This window comes from Dama dama, chromosome 6, assembly GCF_033118175.1.
Source record: "Dama dama isolate Ldn47 chromosome 6, ASM3311817v1, whole genome shotgun sequence".
In the NCBI taxonomy this organism is placed as follows: Eukaryota; Metazoa; Chordata; class Mammalia; order Artiodactyla; family Cervidae; genus Dama; species Dama dama.
In genome coordinates, this window is record NC_083686.1 from 13,394,195 (window position 1) to 13,419,422 (window position 25,228).

The 25,228-nt window shown below is 44.7% G+C and overlaps 1 protein-coding gene across 2 annotated transcripts in view; it reads right to left on the minus strand.

Moving 5' to 3' along the window:
• The window catches only part of EVC2 (EvC ciliary complex subunit 2), a 161,999-nt gene that overhangs the window by 99,079 nt on the left and 37,692 nt on the right, over window positions 1-25,228 (minus strand). For both annotated transcript variants that reach the window (XR_009693365.1, XM_061145530.1), the window contains 2 exons: window positions 17,838-17,972; window positions 15,024-15,163 (listed from right to left, as the gene is read on the minus strand). Coding sequence is in view for 1 of the 2 variants with exons in the window: in XM_061145530.1 (XP_061001513.1) it covers window positions 15,024-15,163; window positions 17,838-17,972 (275 nt within the window). In the remaining variant the exon portion in view is untranslated. The remainder of the gene's footprint in view (window positions 1-15,023; window positions 15,164-17,837; window positions 17,973-25,228) is intronic.

The following is a 25,228-nucleotide window of genomic DNA, read 5'->3' on the forward strand; positions in this document are numbered from 1 at the left end:
CCTTCTCCAGGAGATCTTCCCAACCCAGGGATCAAACCCAGGTCTCCCCCATTGCAGGTGGCTTCTTTACCGTCTGAGCCACCAGGGAAGCCCAGCTTAAAATGGACCATTTATAACTACCTGCACACAGCAGACACTGTGGTAGGGATGGGGTGGAGGGTGCAACTCAATGATCTTCCCAGCCTGCGCCTTCTCCGTGTGCTGCATTTATCTGTGTGAGATGATTCACCCTGTAGATGGCTGCATCTTGGGTCCTCCCTTGGCTTGGCTTCCTCTCCAGCACCTCATTCACCTTGGTGCCAGCACTCAGCGGGAGCTTAGTAAACAGTTGCTGAGAGGAGCTTGCTGGACACACATTCTCCAACAAACTGTCACCTCGTTGGGGAGACGAGTGAGAGTCACCATGGCAACCAGACTGGCATTGCCGCTGCTCTGCTTGGCAGCAGCCTCACTGTAACCTGCCAGGCTATGAAAATCCCTCTCTGGCTTGTTGGGTCCTTATGGGACCCTGTGGCAAAGCACAGGCATGAGGACGGGGCTGCTTCCAATTCAGTTGGCATGGGTAGCAAGATGCTTGGTCATTTGATGCTCTGGGTGAACTCGATCCTTCCAGAAACCTAGGAACAGCCCTGACTTGGGTTATCTTGTCAGAAGCCCATTCACCTCCTAACAGTGTCCCAGTGACCCTTCAACACCCAGCACAAATTTCAGGCACTCATTCATTCACAAGACGATTGCTGATGCTTACCTAGTACCAACAGAATGATTCCTCCCGAGGGCTTGGGTCTAATGTGTAAACAGACACACAGCCATGGGGCGAGCGCCTGATGGGAGTCTGGGGCGGGAGCAATGAGTGAGTCTTGTCTGTGTTCCCATCGTGTGGCACAGTAACTGACACAAACTATTAATAGATATTTAATCAATACAGGACTTCCCTGGTGGCTCAGACAGTAAAGTGTCTGCCTGCAATGCGGGATACCCGGGTTCAATCCCTGGGTTGGGAAGATCTCCTGAAGAAGGAAATGGCAACCCACTCCAGTATTCTTGCCTGGAAAATTCCATGGACAGAGGAACCTGGTAGGCTGCAGCCCATGGGGTCACAAAGAGTCGGACACGACTGAGCCACTTCACTTTCACTTTCACTTTCAATCAATACAGGAAGAAAATGGAAAGAAGTGGGGGGGGGGGGGTTGAAGAGGGAAGGAGGGGGAGGGGAAGAAAGGGAAGGGAATGAGCTATCCTCAAAGTAATTTAGAATTTGAGAAGAGGGTGATTCCCTAGTGGTCCAGTGGTTAGGACTTCAAGCTTTCACTGCTGAGGGTCTAGGTTCAATCCCAGGTCGGGGAACTAAGGTCCCCACAAGGCAAGTAGTGTGGCCAAATAAAAAAGAATTTGGGAAGAAAAGAGGAGGGAGTTATTTATTGGCCCCCTAAAACCCACAACCACCCCACAAGTCTCCAGTAGGGCATCTGGCCCCAGGTGATGAGGTGCAGTTGTTCAAGGCCATAAGTATTCTCTGAGTCCCTGCTGCCTACAAGTCACCATCTATGTCCCAGTCCCACTGAGGGCAGTGGGGGGATGTTGCACTGCCATGGGGAAGGCCACCCTCACCTGGATCGGGGCCCCTTCCCTCCCAGGGAGCCTCCTTTTGCTCAGTCCAAGAATCTCCATCAAATGGTCTGTAGCAACAAGGAAAACCAGAGGGCACCAGCCTGGGTGTCAGAGACCCGGATTTGAGCCCTGAATCAACAACCACTTTTTTTTTTTTAATTGTGTCTTTGGCTGTGCTGGGTCTTCATTTCTACATGCAGGCTTTCCCTAGTTGGGGCGAGCAAGGGCTACTCTTCACTGTCGTGCGTGGGTTTCTCATTGCTGTGGCCTCTCTCGTTGGGCAGCACAGGCTCCAGGGTGCGGGCTTCAGTAGTTGTGGCACATGGGCTTAGTCGCCCTGCTGCATTTGGAATCTTCCCCGACCAGGGATCGAACCCATGTCCCCTGCATTGGCAGGTGGAGTCTTATCCATGGACCACCAGGGAAGTCCCTCAACCACTTCTTAATGGAGAGAAGACCATCTACAATGGCCCTTATCTAAAGAGAACCCTCAGGAACATTCTGGAAACAATGCTATGACCCACCTCCGTGAAGCCTCCAACCCACTTCTCACTTCGTCCTGAGACCCCTCAAGCCTCCACTTCCTCCCTCATGCTCCTGAGGCTTCCTGATCACTTCCTGGAATAATGGCCATCCAAAGACATCAGGTCCTCCCAGAAATCCGCCAATGCAGCCTTTCATGAAAAAAGGGTCTTTGCAGATGTAAGTGAAGGATCATGACTTGGGGAGACCATCCTGGATTATCCAATAAGCCCTCAATTCAATCAAGAGTGTCTTTCTAGGAGAGAGGCAGAGGGAAACTGGATGCATACAGAAGAGGAGAAGCCAAATGGAGGCAGAGACTGGAGTGATGTGGCCACAAGTGAAGGACTGTTGGCCCCCGGCCCTTGAATGCCCTAAGAGGCAGGAATGACCCTCCCCAGGAGTATTTCCAGAGGTGCAGCTCCATCAACACCTAGACTTCAGCCCAGTGGAACTGACTTTGGACTTCCGGTCTCCAGGACTGTGGGACAATAAGTTTCTGCTGCTTGGCGCCATCTAGCTGATGGTACTTCAGGACAGCAGCCACAGGAGGCACCACACTCCCCTTGTCCCTCTCCTGCTCACCCGGAAAAGCCCTTCCATGCAGAACAGGGGGCTGGCCACGGTCCTAGCACCCTATGAGGCAGGCACGGTTATCCCCATTTTATAGATAAGGCAACCAGAGTCACCCAAGAGCTAGTGGCAGAGCTGGGGCCCAAACCAGGCAGTCGGGGTGCTGAGCTTGAGTTCCTAAACCCTGGGCTCTACCACCACCCTTTGTAGGTCTCTGCAGGGAAAGGTGCCTCCTGCAGGCAGGCTGGGACCCCTGGCCTCAAATGGGCACTCTACCTGCCTGCTAATTCTTTGGGGTTTCTCTAGTAAACCACTTCCTCCTCTGGCAGCACTGTTCCATACTTTCCTACAGTCCTCCCACCCTTCCCCTGCCCGGTGTCCTTACCTGTACTTGAGAAACTTCAGAAAAGCATGTGCTGTGTTCACACCTCCCACCACACACCTGCACGTGCCTGCGTTTACTCTGGGTCTTCCTTCCCAGGGTGATGGGTGATACGCCTCTCCAATGCTTCCAATGGAGCCCTAGTTCCCATCTCCTCACACCTCAGTGACCTCTTCTCTGCAAATATCCCTGATCTCTCCTGCACCCTCCATCTCCCCTCCTTTGTGCCAGACTGTCCCCATCAGAATGCTAAGATGCTCTGGCATCAGCCTTAAGCATTCCCTCTCACAGCCCCATGTTCTTCTTAAGCTCCAGCTGCATTTCTCTGCTCCCCATCATAACACAGCACCTTGAAGAAGCCATCCATATATCTTGTTGTCATTCTACTCACCCTATCCTGGTTTTCTACCTCTGCCTCTCCCCCAAAGCTGCTCTGATCATCAATGGTATCCCAGTGGCCAAAAGCAAGACACTTGACCGAACTCCAGGCAATACTAGACATAGTCTGTCATCCCATTTTTTTCTGGAAGCCCTCTTCTCTTGACTTTCCTGTCCTCCCTGTTCTCCTGGGTTCTTCTTACCTTTCTGACTTCTAAATGCTGGCATTCCTTAGGGGACCATCCTGGTTCCCTTCCCTCCCTGTTCTCCCCATAGGTTCCTCCATCAACCACCTCTACTTGGCACCTCCATCTGGACTTCCACCTGGTAACAGACCTAAGCAGCTGACTGCCCACTTGACGTTGTCATCTGGGTGTCTCAACGGCACCTTTCAGTCGCCATGTCCAAAACTAACTTCCAGTCTTTTCCTCAAAACGCAATCCTGTCCTCTTTCTTCATCTCAGGAAATAACATCACATTCTCCCAGTTGGTCAGGCTGAAACTTAGCATCACCTCTGATGGCTCTTTCTTCCTCAAATCCCACTCGCAACCCCTCAGCGGGTCCTGTTGAGCCTTCCTCATTTGCTCCTTGATTCCATGTGTACGTATGAAGCCTGTAAGATGAACATCTGACAAACATACAAAACATCCCAGGGAGTCTAGTTTGAGGAGGCTTGCACCTCCTCCTAATCTTTGCCATCAAGTTAATCACAGTATGTATATAAAAAACATATCATATGATTGGCACATAAAAAACTACTTGATGCAGGCAGACCTTGTTTTATTGGGCTTTACTTTACTGAGCCGTGCAGCTACTGTGCTTTACAGAGACTGAAGCTTTGTGACAAGCCGGTGTCGAGTAAGTTTATCGGTACCATTTTTCCAACACCATTTGCTCACTTCCTGTCTCTGTGCTGCATTTTCGGCAATTCTTACAGTATGTCAAATGATTTCATTATCATATACTTGTTATAGTGATCTGTGATCAGTGATCTCTGACCATGCTGCTGTAATTGATTCGTAGCACCACACTAGCGCCCATACAAGATGGCAAACCCAACCAATAAACACTGTGTGCGTTCTGTCTGCACCACCGATTGGCTGTTCCATCATTCCTCTCCCTTTCTTCAGGCCTCCTATTCTCTCAGACACAACAAGATGGAAATGAGGCCAATTAATAACCGCACAATGGCCTTGAAAATTTCAACAGAGAGGAAGTTCTGTCTCTCACTTTAAATCAAAGGCATTTTTTAACAATAAGGTATTTTTAAATCAAGGTATAAACACTGTTTTCTTAGACATAATGCCATTGCACATTTAATAGACAAGAGTATAATGAAAACATAACTTTTTTATGCACTGAGAAACCAAAAGATTCATGGAACTCACTTTATCTTGATGGCCTGGAACCAAAGCCACAGTAACTCTCTGGTATGCCTGTACACGTATTTAAAAGCCTTGGTTTTACAAATACTCTTTGAACACACACTTAATACAAAACAAAATTTTGAGGCAGTTTACATGGTTATGTTGGTATCACTAAAAGACAGCAATAAGCTTCCATTTAATAAAAGAGGAAATAAATGCAGGCCTAGACTTACTTTCTTATTTTTCTTTTCCTCTCTAGAAAAACCTAATCTCAAGCTTTAAAAAGCGTTTCTGTCAATAGAAGAGTGAATTTGAAAGCACTCAGGCCTGGGACCAAACCCATTACCTCTTGTGTGACCTCAGGCAAAACCAATAAACCTTCTGGAACATCAGCTTCTTCTGTTAAGAGTTGTTGTGAGAATTAAGAAAGATCAGAGTATGAGGTGCTTGGCAGTGGTCAGGGTGAGAACAAGAAAGGAGCTAAAACTCTGCGGGCATGCCATGCTTCCAGAAGCTTCCAGGACCAGCCAGTCGTGGTCAGTCCCTCCTTTCCTCCGCCCCAGCCCACCTGGGGCTGAGCCACCTCCATTATAAAAGTCAGGGAGCATATTAAAAATCAGAGGAAATACTCCTTCCTCAAATCCTCTCTGTTTGAGGCAGCCTATGAATAAACAATGTAAAAGATAAACAATGAAGCAAACCAAGGAAATGCTCTTTGAGAAAAATAAATCAGCAAAACAGGGCAGAGTTATGGCTCTGATGGGTCTCGGAAATGAGGTGACAATCAAATCACCAGCATATTTAGAATCCCAGCTAAACCTCATGGAACAATTACAAATGGGATAAGTGATTTGCTGGAGAAAAAAAAAAATCTATGTTTGGGGGGAGGTCATCACATATTCCCATGCATACTAAGCCCCTGACATTCTGAGTGACATTTTCTTTCTGGGAGTTTCTAAGCCTGACATAAGTCAAGATGGAAAGATTAAAAGTAATTGGCAATGCTAGGATTTTGTAAATAATTGCCAGGTCCCAAAATAAGCAGCCAACCACAATGCCTGAAACAGAATTGGCATTCAATAAAAATTGCATGTTGGGATGGGGAGGGAGGGCAGAGAGACGGGGGAAGGAAGGGAGGAGAAAACTTAGTTCTCTAGTTAGGACTTTCAGGTCATGCTTGCTAATCAATGATAAACATTCTTTGGACAAAATAAGATCAGTTCCCAGTGAGAAAAATAAGTCCAGAGCTACTAAGTGATTTACAAGAATAAAATCTTGGTGAACCTCAATTTCCCTATTACATTCACACGCCAGGATCAGCAAACTGCAGCAGCTAAGAATAATTTATAAAATACGGGGATAAAGGAAGACTCTGCTTTTCATAGGCCATCATTTCTTGGGTCTAAAACAAAGCTGGGATGATCAATACTTTCTTATTTTATAGTACTGACGATACCAAGCAAGACCCTGAGGGACTCCTGGTCACAAAAGTCTTTCTGTGCCCCCTATTTCTTGATTATAGGAAGTAGATTTTGTTCAGTTTCCCAGACCTTTCCTGAGTTCCAACAGCAGGTTCAAACAGATGCTAATTAGAGAAGGGAGGAAATGGGGAGACAAAGGAGAAACCCTTAAAAAAAACAACAGAGCAGCCCTGGGGCGGAATCCTGGTTCCCCCTCAAGGGATACACAGAACAATATCTTTGAGCCCTTCTGCAAATACTGAAACCCCCATCAGTTGGGAGAAATTAGAGGTGTGTGTTGTCCACAAGCAACTAGACCCCAGACCAACTGGAACCAGAAGGTTGATGATGCTGACTCCCACTTACCCCACCACCAACCAATCAGAAGAAAGTCCACGAGCTGATCACGCCCTCTTTGAACCATTACTATAAAACTCCTCCCTTTAGAACTTCCCTGGTGGTCTGGTGGCTAGACTCTGTGCTCCCAAAGCAGGGCCCTTGGGTTCAATCCCTGGTCAGGGAACTAATTTCTACATGCCACAATTAAGAGTTCACATGCTGAAACTAAGACCAGGTACACTCAAATAAACAAATTAGTATTAAAAAGAGAAAACTCCTCCCTACCCACTCCAGCTCAGAACACACAGTTTTGAGGGCATTATCCGACTATGGCCCACTTGCCTGGCAAAGTAATAAAACTGTTCTTTTCTACTTCACCCACAACTCTATCTCTGAGATATAATTTCAGTGTTGGGGTAAAGAGGCTGGATAGGGCTTCACTAATTACTCAGGTCAGAAGGGGCTGGAGCCCTATCTATTTGCAAAATTAAACATCTAAATACTGATCACACAAACCAAATCACTCTACTCATTTTCAAGTTTTGGAAGAAAATAGACTTTTAGTTAGGGTTAGTTATGAAATACATTAATAATCACCTCCTCGTACCACTTAATATCATTAGTACTAAGTCACTTGAGTAGTGTCCAACTCAGTGCGATCCCATGAACTGTATGTAGCCTGCCAGGTTCCTCTGTCCATGTGATCTTCCAGGCAAGAATACTGGAGTGGGTTGCCATGCCCTCCTCCAGGGGATCGTCCCAACCCAGGGATCGAACCCATGTCTCTTATGTCTCCTGCACTGGCAGGCAGGTTCTATACCACTAGCGTCATATCATTAGAGATATTTGCAAATCTCTGCCAGTAATTGCCCCTTTCTCCCTTTCCACCCTCTCGGACAGTGTGGCAAACTTTAATTTGTAACCCTCGGCATTCTGATTAGGGAATTAAGCTAAAATGAAGGACCACATCTGAATGGCTGCACAACCCTGATACCCAGAAATGGATTAGCAGGCCCGATTCCAGCAGGGTGTGGAGTCAGGCTGGGACTCGTGAAGCTGGCAACCTGGCCTGCACCAAGGCACTCACTCAGCTGGGAAGGATCCCCCTTTCAAGCAGGAGGAAAGTCCCTCTCTGCTTAGAAAAGCCCCTCAGCCTATAAGATGCTGTGAGTCAGACACAACAGCTCTCCTCTCCAGGCAATGAATGGTCCCTCTAAAGATAAGAAGGCCACACTCTCTGTTTCTGGTTGGATCTTGGGTCCATCTCTATCAGCCACCCATTTCCAGGGAGATAGGATCACACAGCTGCTCGATTTTGCCTCTGAGCTTGTGACTGAGCAGGACCCTATGGGGCTGAGTGACAGTCAGCCAGCCAACTATGACCCATGTGCCTGGTCCAGAGAAACTGAGTGGGTTTGAAACCTGTCCTCTCACTGACTACCGTGCACCCTGGGGCAAGCCCCTAAACCTTAAGTTTTCATCTGTAAGATGGCAAAAGAGCATCACCTGCTTCCTAGGGTTCTTATGAGGATTACACATATTTGTAAAGTTCTTAGAACCATGCCTGGCTCTATGTTCAATTACACATACACAGAACACTAGAAGGGCTTCCCAAAGTGGTGCTAGTGGTAAAGAAACCACCTGCCAATGCAGGAGATCTAAGAGACACGGGTTCGATCCCTGGGTTGGGACGATCCCCTGGAGGAGGGCATGGCAACCCACTCCAGTATTCTTCCCTGGGGAACCCCATGGACAGAGGAGCCTGGTGGGCCGCAGTTCATGGGGTTGCAAAGAGTCGGACACGACTGAGCAACTTAACACACAGGCAGGCAAAACACTCTAGGTTATTTGTTCAATAAACAAAACGAAATGGATGTGGTGGAGGACATCAGCATCATGGTGATGCTGGGAGTGAGACACTCCCTTTTGCCTCCCCCTTCAATCTATCACCAGTCAAATAACCACAAGGCAACAAGGTGTCTCCGCCTAAAAGGATGTCAGGGAATTCCACACACCTGTACATCTAAAGGTGGACACACAGGAACAGAGGAGGCAGACCCAGGGGAACAGCAGAGTTGATGCCTGCAGTCCTGGTCTCCCCAGCCAAGGCAGATGTGCCCCAGCCCCATACTGCCCTGGAGCACCAGGAGGAGGCGGCACAGACGAGGACAGCCTGGCTGCAGTGGTGCCCACGGCTACAGGGAACTGGGCAATGACCGTGGACCTGGGACCCTGCCCCTCCAGCCTCTGAGTCCCCGACTCTGGTCCCCGAGCTCTCTACCCTCAGCAGCAGAGCCCATAAACCTTATAACACTGGACATGCTAGAGGTGCCCATGTGACTCCAGCTCCCTCCCACCCTAACCCTCCCCCTGTGGTGGCTGAGCCTGCAACTCAGGGGTTCCCAGAGGTGGCAGAAGAGCCCTTCTTCCTGGTAGCAGCACCAGCGATGCTGGCAACAGCAAGGTGCCAAGCAACCAGAAGGCACAAGGGGTGATGATGAGGACATGGAGCCACACCTCTGACAAGGCAGTGGAGGACTGTGGTCTATCGCTATTGCTAAGTCGCTTCAGTTGTGCCTGACTGTGCAACCCAGTGGGCTGTAGCCGGCCAGGCTCCTCTGTCCATGGGGATTCTCCGGGTAAGAATACTGGAGCGGGTTGACACGCCCTCCTCCAGAGGAGCTTCCTGATGCAGGGACTGAACCCTCATCTCTTACTTCTGCTGCATTGGCAGGCCGGTTCTTTACCACTAGTGCCACCTGGGGAGGATGAAAAGTGTTAACTCTTAAGGACAACTAGAGGCAGCTCAGAATCAATCAAAAAGATGTTTGCTACTTCAAGGCAGAGGAACAACTTCATGAGCACCATGAAGAACCGCAGAAACAATGTGGCACGGAAAGAAAATAACAATTCTTCAGAAACCAAACTCAAAGTCACGGAATGCTGAGGTCTAACATATAAAGAATTCAAAATAGCCGTCGTGAAGAAACTCAGCGAGCTGCAAGAAAACTCAGAAAGGCAGTTCAGTGGACCGAGGAACAAAATTAATGAACAGGAGGAATACTTCACCAAACTCAAAAAAAGAACCAGGCAGAAGTTCTGGGGCTGAAGAACGCATACTCAAGGTAAATAATGCATTAGAAAACAGCGGAAATAGAGCAGCCTACATGGAAGAGAGAATTAGCAAGCCCCAAAATAGAAATCTAGAAATGATACCGGTAAGAAGGTGAAAGAGAAATGAGATGCTAAAAAGGAGGGAAATTCTATGCGAGTTAGTCAACTCGTTTAGGAAGGGTAACATTAGGGTGATGAGTATCACAGGGAAGCGAGGAAGAAAGGAACAGAGGGTTTAAAGAAATAAAAACTGAAAATTCACAAAGCTCGGAAAGGAATTAGATATACAGGCCTATGAGCTAATTACCTCAATGCAAAACGACCTTCTCCAAGACACATGATATTAAAATTGTTAAAAGTCAATGACAAGGAAAGAAATTTAAAGCCAGCCAGGGTAAAAAAGACAGCAACCTACAAGGGAACCACCGTTAGGCTATCAGCAGGTTTCTCAGCAGACACTTTACAGGCCAAGAGGGAGCAGAAAGACATTCTCGAAACACTGAAAGATAAAAACTGTCATCCAAGAATACTCTATCCAGCCAGGTTATAAGTCAGATATGAAGCAGAAATTAAAGGCTTTCTCAGGCAAACAACAGCTGAGGGAGTTCATCACCACTAGACCTGTCCTACAAGAAGTGTTGAAAGGAGCCTTTTGACCAGAAACAAAAAGGCAAAGTACCCAAAAGTTTGAGTAAGGTGATAAACAGAATGAGAAAATTGTAACTCTTTCCCAGAATAGGTTTTATTTTTTTTTTATTTTTTTTTATTATTATTTATTTATTTTTTTATTATTATTATTATTTTTTTTTCCAGTGGGTTTTGTCATACATTGATATGAATCAGCCATGGATTTACATGTATTCCCAATCCCGATCCCCCCTCCCACCTCCCTCTCCACCCGATTCCTCTGGGTCTTCCCAGTGCACCAGGCCGGAGCACTTGTCTCGTGCATCCCACCTGGGCTGGTGATCTGTTTCACCATAGATAGTATACATGCTGTTCTTTTGAAATATCCCACCCTCACATTCTCCCACAAAGTTCAAAAGTCTGTTCTGTATTTCTGTGTCTCTTTTTCTGTTCTGCATATAGGGTTATCCAGGTTTTAAAACACTTTATTATAGCATAAAGGTTAAAGGAGGGGGGAAAGCAGAAGAAATAATGATAACTACTTCAGTTTGATAACTCATAACATAAAGATGGATAATTTGAGAAAACAAAAACATAAAAGGGGAAGAAAAAGATGGAACCCATGCAGTGATGTTATCAGCATGTGTGTGCTCAGTTGTTCTGACTTTGCAAGCTTGTAGACTGTAGCCCGCCAGGCTCCTCTGTCCATGGGATTCTCCAGGCAAGAATACTGGAGTGGTTGCCACTCCCTCTCCAGGGGATCTTCCTGACTCAGGGATCGAACCTGTATCTCATGCACTGTGGGTGAATTCTTTACCACTGAGCCACCTGGGAAGCCCCACCAGGAAAAGAAGGACTATTTTATCTATGAGAAGTTTTACACAAACATCATGGTAACAACAAAACGTAAACCTAGAAGAGAAACACAAAAAATAAAAAAGAGGACACTGAGAAAAACATCAGAGAAAACCATCAAATCAAAATAGCAGACAGAAACACAAGGAGAAAAAAAGCAGTGGAGAGACTGAGCAACCAGAAAACAAAATTATAGTATTAAGTCTTCATCTGTCAATAATAACCTTAAATGTAAATGAGTTGAATTCACCAATCAAAAAGCATGGAGTGGTTGGATGGATTAAAAAACAGGACTCAACTACATGCTGCCTCCAAGCAACCCACATCAGCTCTACAGACAAACACAGGTTCAAAGTGAAGGAATAGAAGATGCTACTGTTAGCAAACGATGGCCAAAAAGGGTGTGTAGCCATACTCATATCAAGCAGAACAGACTTGAAGACAAAAATGAATAGTATATAATTATGAGGGGGAAAATTTATCAAGAAGATATAACAGTTATTAATGTATATACACCTAACATAGGCACACTAACATATAAAAAAGAGATATTAACAGACAAAGGGAGAAATGGGGGCTTCCCCAGTGGCCCAGTGGTAAAGAATTCACCTACCAATGTAGGAAACATGGGTTACATTCCTGGATCCGCAAGATGTCCTGGAGGAGGAAATGCCAACCCATTCCAGTTCTTGCCAGGAAACATTCCATGGACTTGCAGGCTGCAGTCCATGGGGTCTCAAAGAGCGGAGCATAACTGAGTGACTGAGCACACACACCCACAAAGGGAGAAATTATTTCACACCGTATCGGAAGTTCTAGCAGAGTAATGAGGCAAGAAAAAAAAAACTAAAGGTATCCAAATTGGAAAGAAAGAAGTAAAACTGTCACTATTTGCAGATGATATGACTTTATACACACAAAATCCTAAAGACTCCACCAAAAAACTGAAAGAAATAATAAACAAACACATAAAGTTGCAGGGTACAAAATCAACCCACAAAAATCTGCTGCATTTCTATATGTTAACAATGAGCTACCAGAAAGAGACATGAAGAAGTAAATCCCATTTACAATTACAACACAAAATATAAAATAACTAGGAATAAATCTAACCAAAGAGGTGAAAGACATGCACAGTGAAAAGGACAAAGTGCTGTTGAAAGAAACTGAAGAAGGCACAAATAAATGGAAAGATATTCCATGCTAGTGGATTGAAAGGATGACCTTGTTAAAATGTCCATATTACTTAAAATAATCTACAGATTCAATGAAATCCCTATCAAAATCTCAAGGACATTTTTCACAGAAATAGAGCAAAAATTCTAAAATTTATATGAAACCACAGAAGACTGAACAGCCAAAGCAATCCTGAGGGAAAAAAAATAAAGTTGGAGGTATCACAACCCCTGATTTCAAACTATGTTGCAAAGCTACAGTAATCAAAACAGCAGAGTACTGGCACAAAAACATAGATCAATGGGACAGAATTGAGAGCCCAGAAATAAATGCATGCACATATGGACAATTAATTTACAACACAGCCGCAAAGAACATACAATGGATAAAGGACAGTCTCTTCAATAAATGACGTTGGGAGAGCTGAACAGGCACATGCAAATAAAATGAAACTAGGTCACTCCCTCACATCATACTCCAAAATCAACTCAAAATGGACTGAAAACTTAAATGTAAAACCTGAAACTATAAACGTCCTAGTGGAAAACATAGGCAGTTCATTCTTGGTCATGGGTCTTAGCAATTTCTCCCCAGGTATGTCTCTTCAGGCAAAAGAATCAAAAACAAAAACAAACAACTGGGACTACAGCAAACTAAAAAGATTCTGCACAGGAAAGAAAACTATCAACAAAATTAAAAAACCTACTGAATGGGAGAAGATATCTGCAAGCAATTATATCTAATAAGCAGTAATATCCAAAACATATAAAGAACTGATACAACTCAACAACAACAAAACAACCCAACTAAAACATGGGTGGAACTGAATAGGCATTTTTCGAAGAAGATATACAGATGGCTAACAGGTATGTGAAAACAATAGCATGAATTATTAAGGAAACACAAAACCACAATGAGACCTTGCACCTGTTAGAATGACTATTATCTAGTGAGTGTTGGTGGGAATGTTGGTTGGATAGCATCATCAACTCAATGGACACGAGTTTGAGCAAACTCTGGGAGACAGTGAAGGACAAGGAAACCTGGTGTACTGAAGTCCATGGGGTCGCAAAGAGTCAGACATGACCGAGAAACTAAACAACAACAATGGCCATCATGGAAAACAGACTGGAGATTCCTCAAAAAAATGAGACTAGAACCACCACGTGATCCAGTTATCCCACTCTGGGGTATTTATCAAATAATATGAAACCATTAATTTGAAAAGATACATGCACTCCCATGCTTACTACATCATTACTCACAACTGCCAAGTTGTGGAAGCAACCTAAATGCCCATAAACAGATGAATGGATAATGGATGCCCATAAATGGATGAATGGATAATGGAATGCTACTCAGCCATAAAGAGATGAAATCTTTCCATTTGCAACAACATAGATGGATTTTGAAGTTATTACATAAGTGAAATAAGTCAGACGGAGAAGGAAAATACCATATGATTTCACTCATCTGTGGAATGCAGAAAACAAATGAAAACACAAAACACATGAATAAAATCAAACAAAAACTAACTCGTAGATACAGAGAATAGTGGTTACTAGAGAGGAAGCTGCTGGGGGAAGATGAAATGGATAAAGCAGATCAACTGTATGGTGATGGATGGAAACTAAATTTTTGGTGGTGAGCATGCTGTAGATACTCACATAGATACTCTACTTCTCTGTATATATGTATATAAATATACATATATAAGTAATATATATATAAATAATGATATATGTAAGCATACATATATTAAATATACATAAATATACTCTACTTCTGTATATATACAGAGATAGAAATATAATGTGGTACACATGAAACTTACAAAATGTTATAAACTAAATTAACTAAATAAGTAAAAAAATAAAAATAGTTAGATCTTGGTCCTTAAAGGTTAATAAATAGATAAATAGACAAAAAGAAAAGAACTGAACCCAGTTTAGCCAACAGTCATATCACCTGATCTGGATTCTCTCTCAATATGTCGACTCTTTGCGACCCCATGGACTGCAGCATGCCAGGATTCCCTGTCCATCACCAACTCCCGGAGCTTACTCAAGTGATAGTGATGCTATCCCACCATCTCATCCTCTGTCGTCCCCTTCTCCCCCCGCCTTCAATCTTTCCCAGCATCAGGGTCTTTTCCAATGAGTCAGTTCTTCACATTAGGTGGCCAAAGTATTGAAGTTTCAGCTTCAACATCAGTCCTTCCAATGAATATTCAGGACTAATTTCCTTTACAATTGACTGGTTGGATCTCCTCGCAGTCCAAGGGACTCTCAAGAGTCTTCTCCAACACCACAGTTCAAAAGCATCAAATCTTTGGTGTTCAGCTTTCTTTATAGTCCAACTCTCACATCCAAACATGACTACTGGAAAAACCATAGCTTTGACTATATGGACCTTTGTTGGCAAAATAATGTTTCTGCTTTTTAATATGCTGTCTAGATTGGTCATAACTTTTCTTGCAAAGATAATGACTACTGAGTGACCAATGAAAAGTGGGATGAATTAATGAACGAAATATACTCAGTGTTTGCTCTCATGCTGCTGTAGATACAGAACATTCATGATATCTGTGGAAATATAATATGATTCAGAATACTTACTCTTCTAAGGCTTGAAGCATGCTCCCAGGGTCCTCAGAAGACAGAATGTCTATCATTTGGTCATTGAGAGCGAGATCCTCATTCACACCATCAGCTGAGGTGAACTGGGAGTGCTCCAGCTTGTTTTCATGATGCTGAACCTTCAGGAGAATTTCAGGAACAACAATTGAGTGGGCCTTCCTGTGAATGTCACATGCTAGAAAAGTCATGAGGGAACGTGGGGATCTGTAGCCAGAGAACCTAGCTGGCCTCACCACTGGTGAGCAGACAAGACTCAGGCACAACATTGCACTTTCCTGGGCCTCGTTTTCTCATCAAAGAAATGGGATCATAATTCCAGTAGCCCTGCACAGACTTGTTGTGTGGATAAAACAAAGCAGGGGATAGAAAGAGCTTTATAACTATAAAGATCTAATACAAATATTTCACCATCACCATCACCATCGTCATCATTGTCCCCCCATCCCCATCATCACCGCCAATACCATCATATATCACCATCAACCTCATCATCATCATGTTGCAGAAGAATATTAACAGATGGCATATGGACTTCAACAACATGGATCTGGTTGGTTTCTAATCAGAATATAGAGTTGTCAGATGGAAGTGACATCAGAGATAATTAAGCTCAATCCTTCAGTTGGATAGATGATGTATCTGTGTTGCTCTCTGACATTACCAATGCCACAAAAATGCATAATAATTATACTAACATTTAAGAATTTCTGTCCCTGTGCCTTGTATGAGTTATATCATGAAAATGTCACACAAAATGTGCTGATGTCCCCACTTTACATATATGGAAAATGCAGCTCAGAGAGATGAAAATGACATTATCAGAGTTCACACAGCTCATAAAGAGCCTGCATGGTATTTGACCCGAGGTCTACCTAACTCTAAAGGCTGCCTTCTGTTTTATAACACATTTTTTCCTTGGTTACCACCACAAAGGAAAAAAAAATTTTTTTTAATGTGGAAAGAGTTCATATTGTGATGTTGGGATAAAAAAATACTACAAGAGTCTTCAGATCTTAAATCAAATTCACACTTTGCTTTCCTCCCGTGGTTGTAACAATCAGCCTTTAATCTCCGAGAAATGAATTCTGCTCCTTCATCGAACGAGCAGGGTGAGTCTTGCTCATCTGTGATTGATAACAGCTTTGGGAGAGTAAGTAGAATGTCTCATTAGATGGGCCATTTTTCTTCTCTTCACTTCTGCCTGTCAAGGAGATTGTGGGTTGACCTCACTTTGAAATGACAAGTCTCTCCTCCAGGAAGCAGAAACAAACTGAACAATGGGACAGGACTGCCAGCCTCCAGAGGTGGGGGGTGTCCCCGGAAGCCAGGTCTCAGCCTATACTCGGCCACCTGGAGGCTGTTCAGCTTCACTGGACTCAGTTTCCTCACTACACGGTGAAGGAAAAAGATCACAAATGTTTCTTTCAAGTTGCTGGACCTCTGGGTGACAGTCATCCAGCCCCCATGGTCCTGCGGAAATCAACCACCCCTCAGGGTGCTCACTCCCAGCAGCGACTTCTCATCCTAGGACAGCACCCTGTTATCCTGCCTCCGTCTGTCTGTCCTCTGATTGGCTGCAGGGTGATGGTGGAGATTCATCCCTTCACATGTTCACTAAGTGCCTTCTAAGTGCCAGGCTCCCTACCAGGCAATGGGGATTACAGCAGGCAGCATCCATGACCCCTGCCCTTGCTCTTCAGGGCCTTTGAGCCCAAGATCTACCAGCCAACACCTACACTTCTTTCCCTGAAGGCTCCTTCTGGCCTTCAGAGTCCATGTCAGGGAAACAAGGCCTCTGTCCTGGCTGCCTCCCCGCCATTGTCCTCAACCAGAAGCATTTCATAACTTAACACCCATTCGCTTTCTCCCTTCAGGCAGGATGACGCTGACGCTGGCTCTACACCGTCCCGAGTTCCCAGGTGGGATGAAGAAGTACCTGGTACCCATAGTGGCAGCTTCACTGGCTGCCTTCCTTCCCACCTCACTCCCCCACCTCCTACCTTTACTTCCTGGGGTCACTTCCCATACAAACTATTTGCATTTGGATCCTGGTCTCAGGGTGTGCTTCTGTGGGAACGCAGACCAAGACAGGAAAACAGAGACTGAGGAGTTCACAGATGGGGATAAATGGTAGGGAGGAGGGTGGTCCAGAAGCCAGGGCAGGAACCCAGAGAGGGGGCCCCTGACTCAGCCAGGAGGTTGCCAAGTGATGACTTCCAAGGAGAGGCAAGGCCAGAGATGAGTCTTCCAGGACGTGTCAGAGTCCTGCTCATTGAAGAGCAGAGGGAGGACTACAGAAGCATCCTGGTGAGTGCGGAGAGCTCAGCAGCCATTGTCTAGAGCGGGATGTCAGGGTGTGAAGCTGGACCACAGGGGGCTCTCTTTATAAGCCATGCTAAGCCATCTGGGCTTCATCCTGAGGATGAAGGGTATACCAGGACCCGAATCAAGGTGTGGCATGAACGCACAGTGGGCCACACAGGCAGGCACTCAGTGATTCAGCCAGAACAAGGGCTCCCAATCCTGTCCTGGCCATCTGTTAGAATCATCCAGGGAGCTTTTAAAAACAACTCATGATGGGGATGCCCCCTGGGAAAGCAGTCAGAGTCTGTGCAGGAGGGCCTAGCTTTGAGCATGCATCATGGTTCCAGCATGCATCATGGTTCCAGCATGCATCCATGGATGTCATGGATGGTCCTGACATCCATCCAGAGTCGAAGGATAAACTTGAACCTCACATCTACCACCAATCAACTGCTACCCTCCAGGAAGAAGATGCACATCGATTCCCACCTGATGTCTGGTAAGCATGCTTCCCTTCACACACTGGTATCGAACCATGAAGAAGAGCGCAGCCCAGGTCAGCACCAGGGAGAGGATGAAGGCCACACAGAACCCTGCTGCGTGGAGGCCGTGGTTCGGCAGAACCTGTGGGGATGAGAGAGAGAACCATATGTTCATGGTCACACTTCACATCTTTCAAGGCAAGTTACAACTGAGTTAGAGAAGAACAAGGACAGAGTCAGTGAGACCAGCCTGGGTTTGGATGGAACTTTGCCACCTATTAGCTGGTTGCCTTGGGACCACTGCTGAACCTCTTTGGGCCCAAGTCAAAGGGACCCAAACACTTCAAGGAGCTGAGCATGGAGGCTTGCACACGACAGGACCAACCACCCCAAGGCTGGCACATCACAGGTGCTCAGGAATGTTAAATTCCCCGATCAAATATGTAATAATCCTAAGGCAGCAGGAAGGACTCAAGACACACTTTCAGTCGGGCAGAATTTTGCAGAGGCCAGAGGAAGAATCCATAGTGCCCTCAACTTCCCTCAAGGCTGCCTACTCCCCCGGCCCTGGGACCACTACCCAAAAAGGGTGGAGCCCACTCTGGACGTCAGGGTCACTTGGGAGGATGTACATGGCAGGAGAGGCATCACATAGCAGAAGGCAGCCCAGTAAATAACCATCTAGGGTGGGCTGCAGAGCTCCTGTGAGCTTCATTCAATGTGCCAAGCATACTCTCTCCTGGACGGTTTCCTCCGGGCTCCACTCCGTGACATCCTGGGACTAACTGGATCCACTGATGGGCCAGGAGTGGCCAGCACCAAGTAATAACTGTGAGAAGCAGTAAGTTCTAGACACCCCCACATTCCACCCCGCCCTCCACTATCTCTTTGGGATCCAGAATGTGATACCAGACGGCAGCAGCTGCCATCTTCCTAAGCACTCAGCATGGGGCAGGCCTCAGAATCACCTGCAGGGTCTGCATTCCACCCTCAGGGATTCTGCATCACCAGACCTTGGGCAGGAACCGAAAAGAGGCATTTCTAGCAAGTTCCCAGGGGTTGCTGCCATCCTTCTTGACCAGGGGCCACTCTCTGAGAACCCCTGGGCTAAAGGTTTTACAAGAACTAACTCCTTGCATTCTCCCAAAGACACTTTGAGTAACATGAGGACAGCTCTGGCTTTCAAATCCTACAGACCTGAATTGGAATGCCTCCTCTATCAAAAGAGCTGTGATAACAGTATTTTGGGGCCAGGGACTTGACCTCTGAGAACCTCAGTTCTCTTATCTGTAAAATGGGGATAAAAACATTACTTCCCACAGCAGGGAGAGTAAGTCAAATAAAAATGCAGAGGAGTTTCATACAAAGTTCGGCTCTTTTATTTAATTGGCAAATATGTATTAGGTGTCTACTGGGTACCAGGCTACATGCTAGAAGCTAATAAGATGGAGATGCCTTCTCCCTTGTGTGATTGTATTCTTCCTGTGAGCACTGACCAGAGCTGACCCAGACTACATGCTTCTCACAGACAAGGGCCTGGAGCAGCACAGCAGCTGAAGCTTGGGCTCTAGAGTCAGACCACTGGCTGTGGGACCCATCTCTGCTACCTCGTGGCCATGTGGCATTGGGCAAATCACTTCATCACGTTCTCTCTCTCTTTTTGGTATGGAGCATTTTTAGTCTTTTATTAATTTGTTACAATGTAGTTTCTGTTTTACATTTTGCCTTTTGGTTGGGAGGCATGTGGGACCTCAGCTCCCCAACCAAGGATCAAACTCGCACCCTCTGCATTGGAAGGTGACATTTCAACCACTGGACAGTCAGGGAAGTTCACACTTCATCTCTGTTTGCCTTTGCTCTTCCCCTGTAAGACAGAGATGAGAGCCCTCCAAAGGTTGTGCTGAGGATTAAACAAGAAACATGAACAAAGTCCAACGAAGTCATCAGAAGAGGGCCTTACCGTGAAACTCGCTCACGAAATGTGATTTTTGCCCTGCCTTCCCCTGTGGGCTGGGTGACCCGAGGCGACTCCACTGGTCCAGAAAGGGGGATGCTATGTAGCGGCCATTAACCAGTCATTTCATCAAAAGGTTATCTCAAAAACAAGCCTGGGAATTTCCTGGTGGTCCAGTGGCTAAGACTCCGCGCTCCCAATGCAGGGGGCTCGGGTTCGATCTCTGGTCAGGGGAGCTCAACCCCATATGCTAGAACTAAGAGTTTGCATGCTGCAACTGAGCTCTGGTGCAGCCGAAATAAATAAATAAAAATAAATACTTAAAAAAAGAAAAAAACAGTCCTGGACTGAGAGCCTCCCATTTTGATGATACTTTGATCCTTCAGAGAGTTTTTACCAAAATGTCCATACTCAAAAATGAAATGAAAAAAATGTCTGTGTCCTTAACAAGGGGCTTTAAAATGTCCACCCCTCACATCTAGGTTTCATGCCTCAGGAAATAATTCAAAGCTATACATAAAAGTTTACACACAGATTGGTTTTTGCCATACATTGACATGAATCAGGCATGGGTTTACATGTATTCCCCATCCTGAACCCCCTCCCATCTCCCTCCCCATCCCATCCCTTAACCTTCAATTAAAAAAAAAAAAGTTTACACACAGGTTGGTTGATCCAGAAATATGCACAAGTATTTATTTACATATAAGACTGTTTTTAAGAACATTAAATAAAATAACAAATGTAGATGTATCCTAAATGCTCCACAATATGAGGAATGGTTAAATATTTTAAGCTTCTGTGAATTATTCTATCCATATGATGGGCAATCATTCAGCCATTTTATAAATTTTGAGAAGCAGGGTAACACATGCATGCCAGGGGGGGAAAGGGGTTTTTGACAGAAGGCAAGGGTTTAAAAAGAAAAGCGAATATCCTATGTGTCTTTCTGCACCCTCTTCTAACCCTACTTCCCAGAGGATTAAAAAGTTAAATAGATACTGGTTTTAGTTTCTATAGTTTAGGGAGCCAGATGGTTAGTTAACTTAAATATGCTAAAAATTACGCATGCATTGTTATTTCTCAATTTATCAGCATTACACATTGTTTATGAATTCCTGCTATAACAGATGTGGGTTTAGGTCACGAATTTTTGCCCTAAAAATCTGAAGGATTTGTTACCTCCTAGAGGCTTTAGATCCCTCCTTACACTTCCTCCCAATTTTAATAGTTATATTCAGTTAGCTACCTTTGTCTAACTTTGAAAAATTGAAACTCAATTTTTATGGCATTAAATTTAGAGAATATTTCTTGTCTTCTTACTAAGAAACGTGGTGAAACTAAGGCCCAATATTTTCCTCCTCCATCTCTCCTTTCATTACTTCTGTGCTCCAGAATTTATGTTTATTTTATACATACCTATATGCATGTATATTCTGCAATCACAATTAAGTCTTTGTGGTGGTTTATAAGTTAATTCTAAAAATTAAAAAAAAAAGTAAAGACTATCACTATTATGATTAGACATATGTATTCACTGCATATGAATGGATATGCATATTTGCTCAAATTAACTAGATGCAATCCTGCATAACTAAATATACACCCCTGCGTGCATGTGTGTTCTAAGTCACTTCAGTGAGGTCCGACTATTTGCGACCCTGTGGACTGCAGCCCGCCAGGCTCCTCTGTCCATGGGATTCTCCAGGCAAGAATGCTGGAGTGGGTTGCCATGTCCTTCTCCAGAGGATCTTCCTGACACAGGGATCGAAAGCAGGTCTCCTGCATTGCAGGCAGAATCTTTTCTGTCTGAGCCACCGGGGAAGCCCAATATATATCCCTAAAAGTGACATAGTTTTGATGCAGTGCCCTTTCTTACCCTATCAATTTTCAAAATCAAGCCATAGTTTCAGATTACTTCAATTTGGACCAATACGTCCTTGTGTAACTTTTTGTTTTTCCTGGGCTTTCTCATGGCTTTTCTTTTTTCTTCCTGGCGAAACATCCATTTTCTTAACGATATTAGTTGTTGCAGGGAGTCATCTTTTTTTGTTCCTTAAAGTCATCACTCCAAGCGCTCTCTGACACACAGGTCTGGCTGCTCTCTAGGCTTGCTGCATTGCTGTCATTGGAGGTCTGTCCTTACTGCTCTCTATACGCATGCGTGCTCAGTCACTAAGTAATATCCCACTCTTTGTGACCCCACAGACTGTAGCCCGCCAGACTCCTCTGTTCATGGGATTTCCCAAGCAAGAATACTGGCGTGGGTAGCCATTCCCTTCTTCAGGGGATCTTCCCAACCCAGGGATCGAACCCATATCTCTTGCCTTGGTAGGCGGGTTCTTCATCACTGAGCCACCTGATTAAAGAAAAACTATGTTTTGGATTTCATTCCTTTCATTTTCTTGCATTTTTTTTCACTTTGATAGAGTACATTCCATATTTGTGTTCTCTCAAGTAAATTTGTGTAGAACATGTTTTTATTTTTCATGTTTTAAAATAGTTACTCTGCATTCATATGATTGTTATCTTGGCTGAGTCCAAGGTCCAAAATCTTTTTCCCTCAGAATACTAACGATGCCACGCCACTGTCTTTAGTGTGCCTGATGACCTCTTAGAAGGATCTTGCTTTCTAGGAGCTTTAAGTTCTGCATGCTCAGCCACTTACAAGAAGATTTTGAATTATTTTTTAAGTGCAGCAAAACACACATTACATAACATTTACCATTTTAGTCATTTTTCAAGTGTACATTTCTGTTAAGTACAACCACCCATCACCACCATCTCCAGAACTTTTTCGTTTTGCAAAATGGAAACATTTCCTCTGCCCAGTCCTGCTCCTCCCCTCCTCCCTTCCACAGGTGATCTGATTATGATGGGGGAAGCCCACGATCACCTCCTAGGTTCAATGATTCATGAAGACTCATAGGACTCAGTATATAATCATCCTCACACTATGTAATCACTATGATTACAGTGAAAGGATACAAAGAAAAATCAGCAATAGGAAAAGGCACGTGGGGAGAAGTCTGGTGGAAACCAGGAGCAAGTTTTCAGCGCCTTCTCCCATCAGAGTCACACAGGACAGATTTAATTCCTCCAGCAATCAGTGTGATGACCCATGTGGAATGCTGTCCACTAGGGAAACTCATTCAAGACTTGGTACCCCTGGAGAAGAGGAGGGGGTGGAGGTCTGGGGACACTGGAGGACAGGAAGTGTGCTGCAGTCCAAGGGGTCGCAAAGAGTCAAACACAACTTAGTGACTGGACAACGACAAGCCCTGGAGAAGGAAATGGCAACCTGCTCCAGTGTCCTTGCCTGGAAAATCCCATGGACAGAGGAGCCTGTTGGGCTATAGTCCGTGGGGTCACAAAGAGTCAGACATGACCGAGCAACTGAGCACACAGGCATGCACGGATTTAGGGTTTTACTCAGGACTAGTCACTCAGGCATCCTCTGCCTGCTACCGTGTGTGTGTGCTAAGTCCCTTCAGTCATGTCTGACTCTTTGCGGTCTATGAACTGTAGCCTGCCTTGCCCTCCTCCAGGGGCTCTTCCTGACCAGGGATCCAACCCATGGCTCTTATGTCTCCTGCACTGGCAGGCGGGTTCTTTACCACTAGTGCCACCTGGGAAGCATGTACCAAAATTCCAGGCTCCCAGAAGGAAACAAAACATTTTCAACATAAAATATACTGTTTATAAGAACAGTTTAGGAAACATGAGCCACTCTTAGTTCAGTAAATGGTGAGGATCATCCTGAAATCCAGGTTCCCAAATGCCAGTCAAAGGCTCACCTTGTAAGCTGGCCTTTCTAAGGACAGCCACCTCAGGCCGGCTAGGTTAACTCTTCTGCACATTGGCTACTGCGTTACACTCAAACACTATCTCAGCACCTGCTTCCAGAGAAGCCAATCCGTGACAGCAAGTTTAATTCAAACTGGCTGTAGATCCCAATGTCCAATGTTCAATTGACAATAGCCAAGACATGGAAGCGACCTAAATGTCCATTGACAGATGAATGGATAAAGAAGACATATGCAATGGAATATTCTTCAGCCATTAATAAAGAATGAAATAATGCCATTTGCAGTGACATGGATGAATCTAGAGATTTTCATAATAAGTGAAGTTAAATCAGACAGAGAAAGACAAGTATCATATGATACAGCTTGCAAGTGGAATCATTTTAAAAAATGATACAAATGAACCTATTTATGAAACAGAAATAGACCCAAAGACATAGAAAACAAACATGGTTACCAAAGAGGTGAGGGGGGTAGAGATAAATAGTTCAGGACTAACATATACATACTAATCTATATAAAACAGATGACCAGTAAGGACCCACTGAACAGCTATACTCAATATTTTGTAATAAACTATAAGGGAAAGGAATCTGAAAAAGAATATATATATTCTCTTTAAAAATTTAAAAAAGAATACATATATGCTGTACCCCTGAAATTAACACAACACTGTAAATCAATGCACTTCAATTAAAACAATGGTTGCAGATTATGGGAACACTTAACACATTATTTAGGAGCTTGGAGACAAGAAACCCACTCCTCATTCCTGGGATCCCAATGCAGGCTGTATGCAGTTAAGGTTAAATTTATCTGACAGATGAACAAGGCCAACTTGACCTTCTAGACAATCAAAGCCAAGTTATGTGAGAACCAGGAGCTCTGGTCCTGACGGTTATTGAAACCTGAATACAGGCATGTTGCCACATATGACTCACCTAGGATGAATCAGCCTCTGTCCACAGAGGCTGTTATCAGAGATGGTCAGAAAACCAATTCTGTTTTCAGATGCAAACACTCTGATTCTAAATCTTACATTTTGATTAGCACCAGATTGAAATGCAAGCTCTCCATTTGTGCTGGCAATAGCCCTCTGAGCCCTGATTTGTGTACCTACCAGATAAGAAAAAAAAATCAATACATATGAAAAGCAGTGTACAGAGCTTATATTAAGATACTGATGGAAAAGAGACAAAACGTCTGTGTCTAAAGAGAACAAGACTGTAGATCAGTGATCTGTCTTCAAGGTTTTTTCTTTCACAGAAGGCAAACATTTTTTTTTTTTCCTTTCCAGCTGTAGGGAGAAGAATGGAGAGGTGAAGGACATTAGTGATGTTCGATCACCTACAATATGCCATTCCCTGGGCTAGGTGCCAGTAGGGGGTTGAATTGTGTCACCCGTAAAGATATACTAAAGTCTTACCCCCCAGAACCTCTGCATGTGACCTTATTTTGAAATAAGGTCTTTGTAGACATGATCAAGTTAAGATGAGGTTATATAGGATTGTGCTTGGTCGCTCAGTTCTGTATGACTCTTTGCAGCCCCATGGACTGTAGCCTGCCAGGCTCCTCTTCCCATGGAATTTTCCAGGCAAGAATACTGGAATTGGTTGCCATTTCCTACTCCAGGGGATC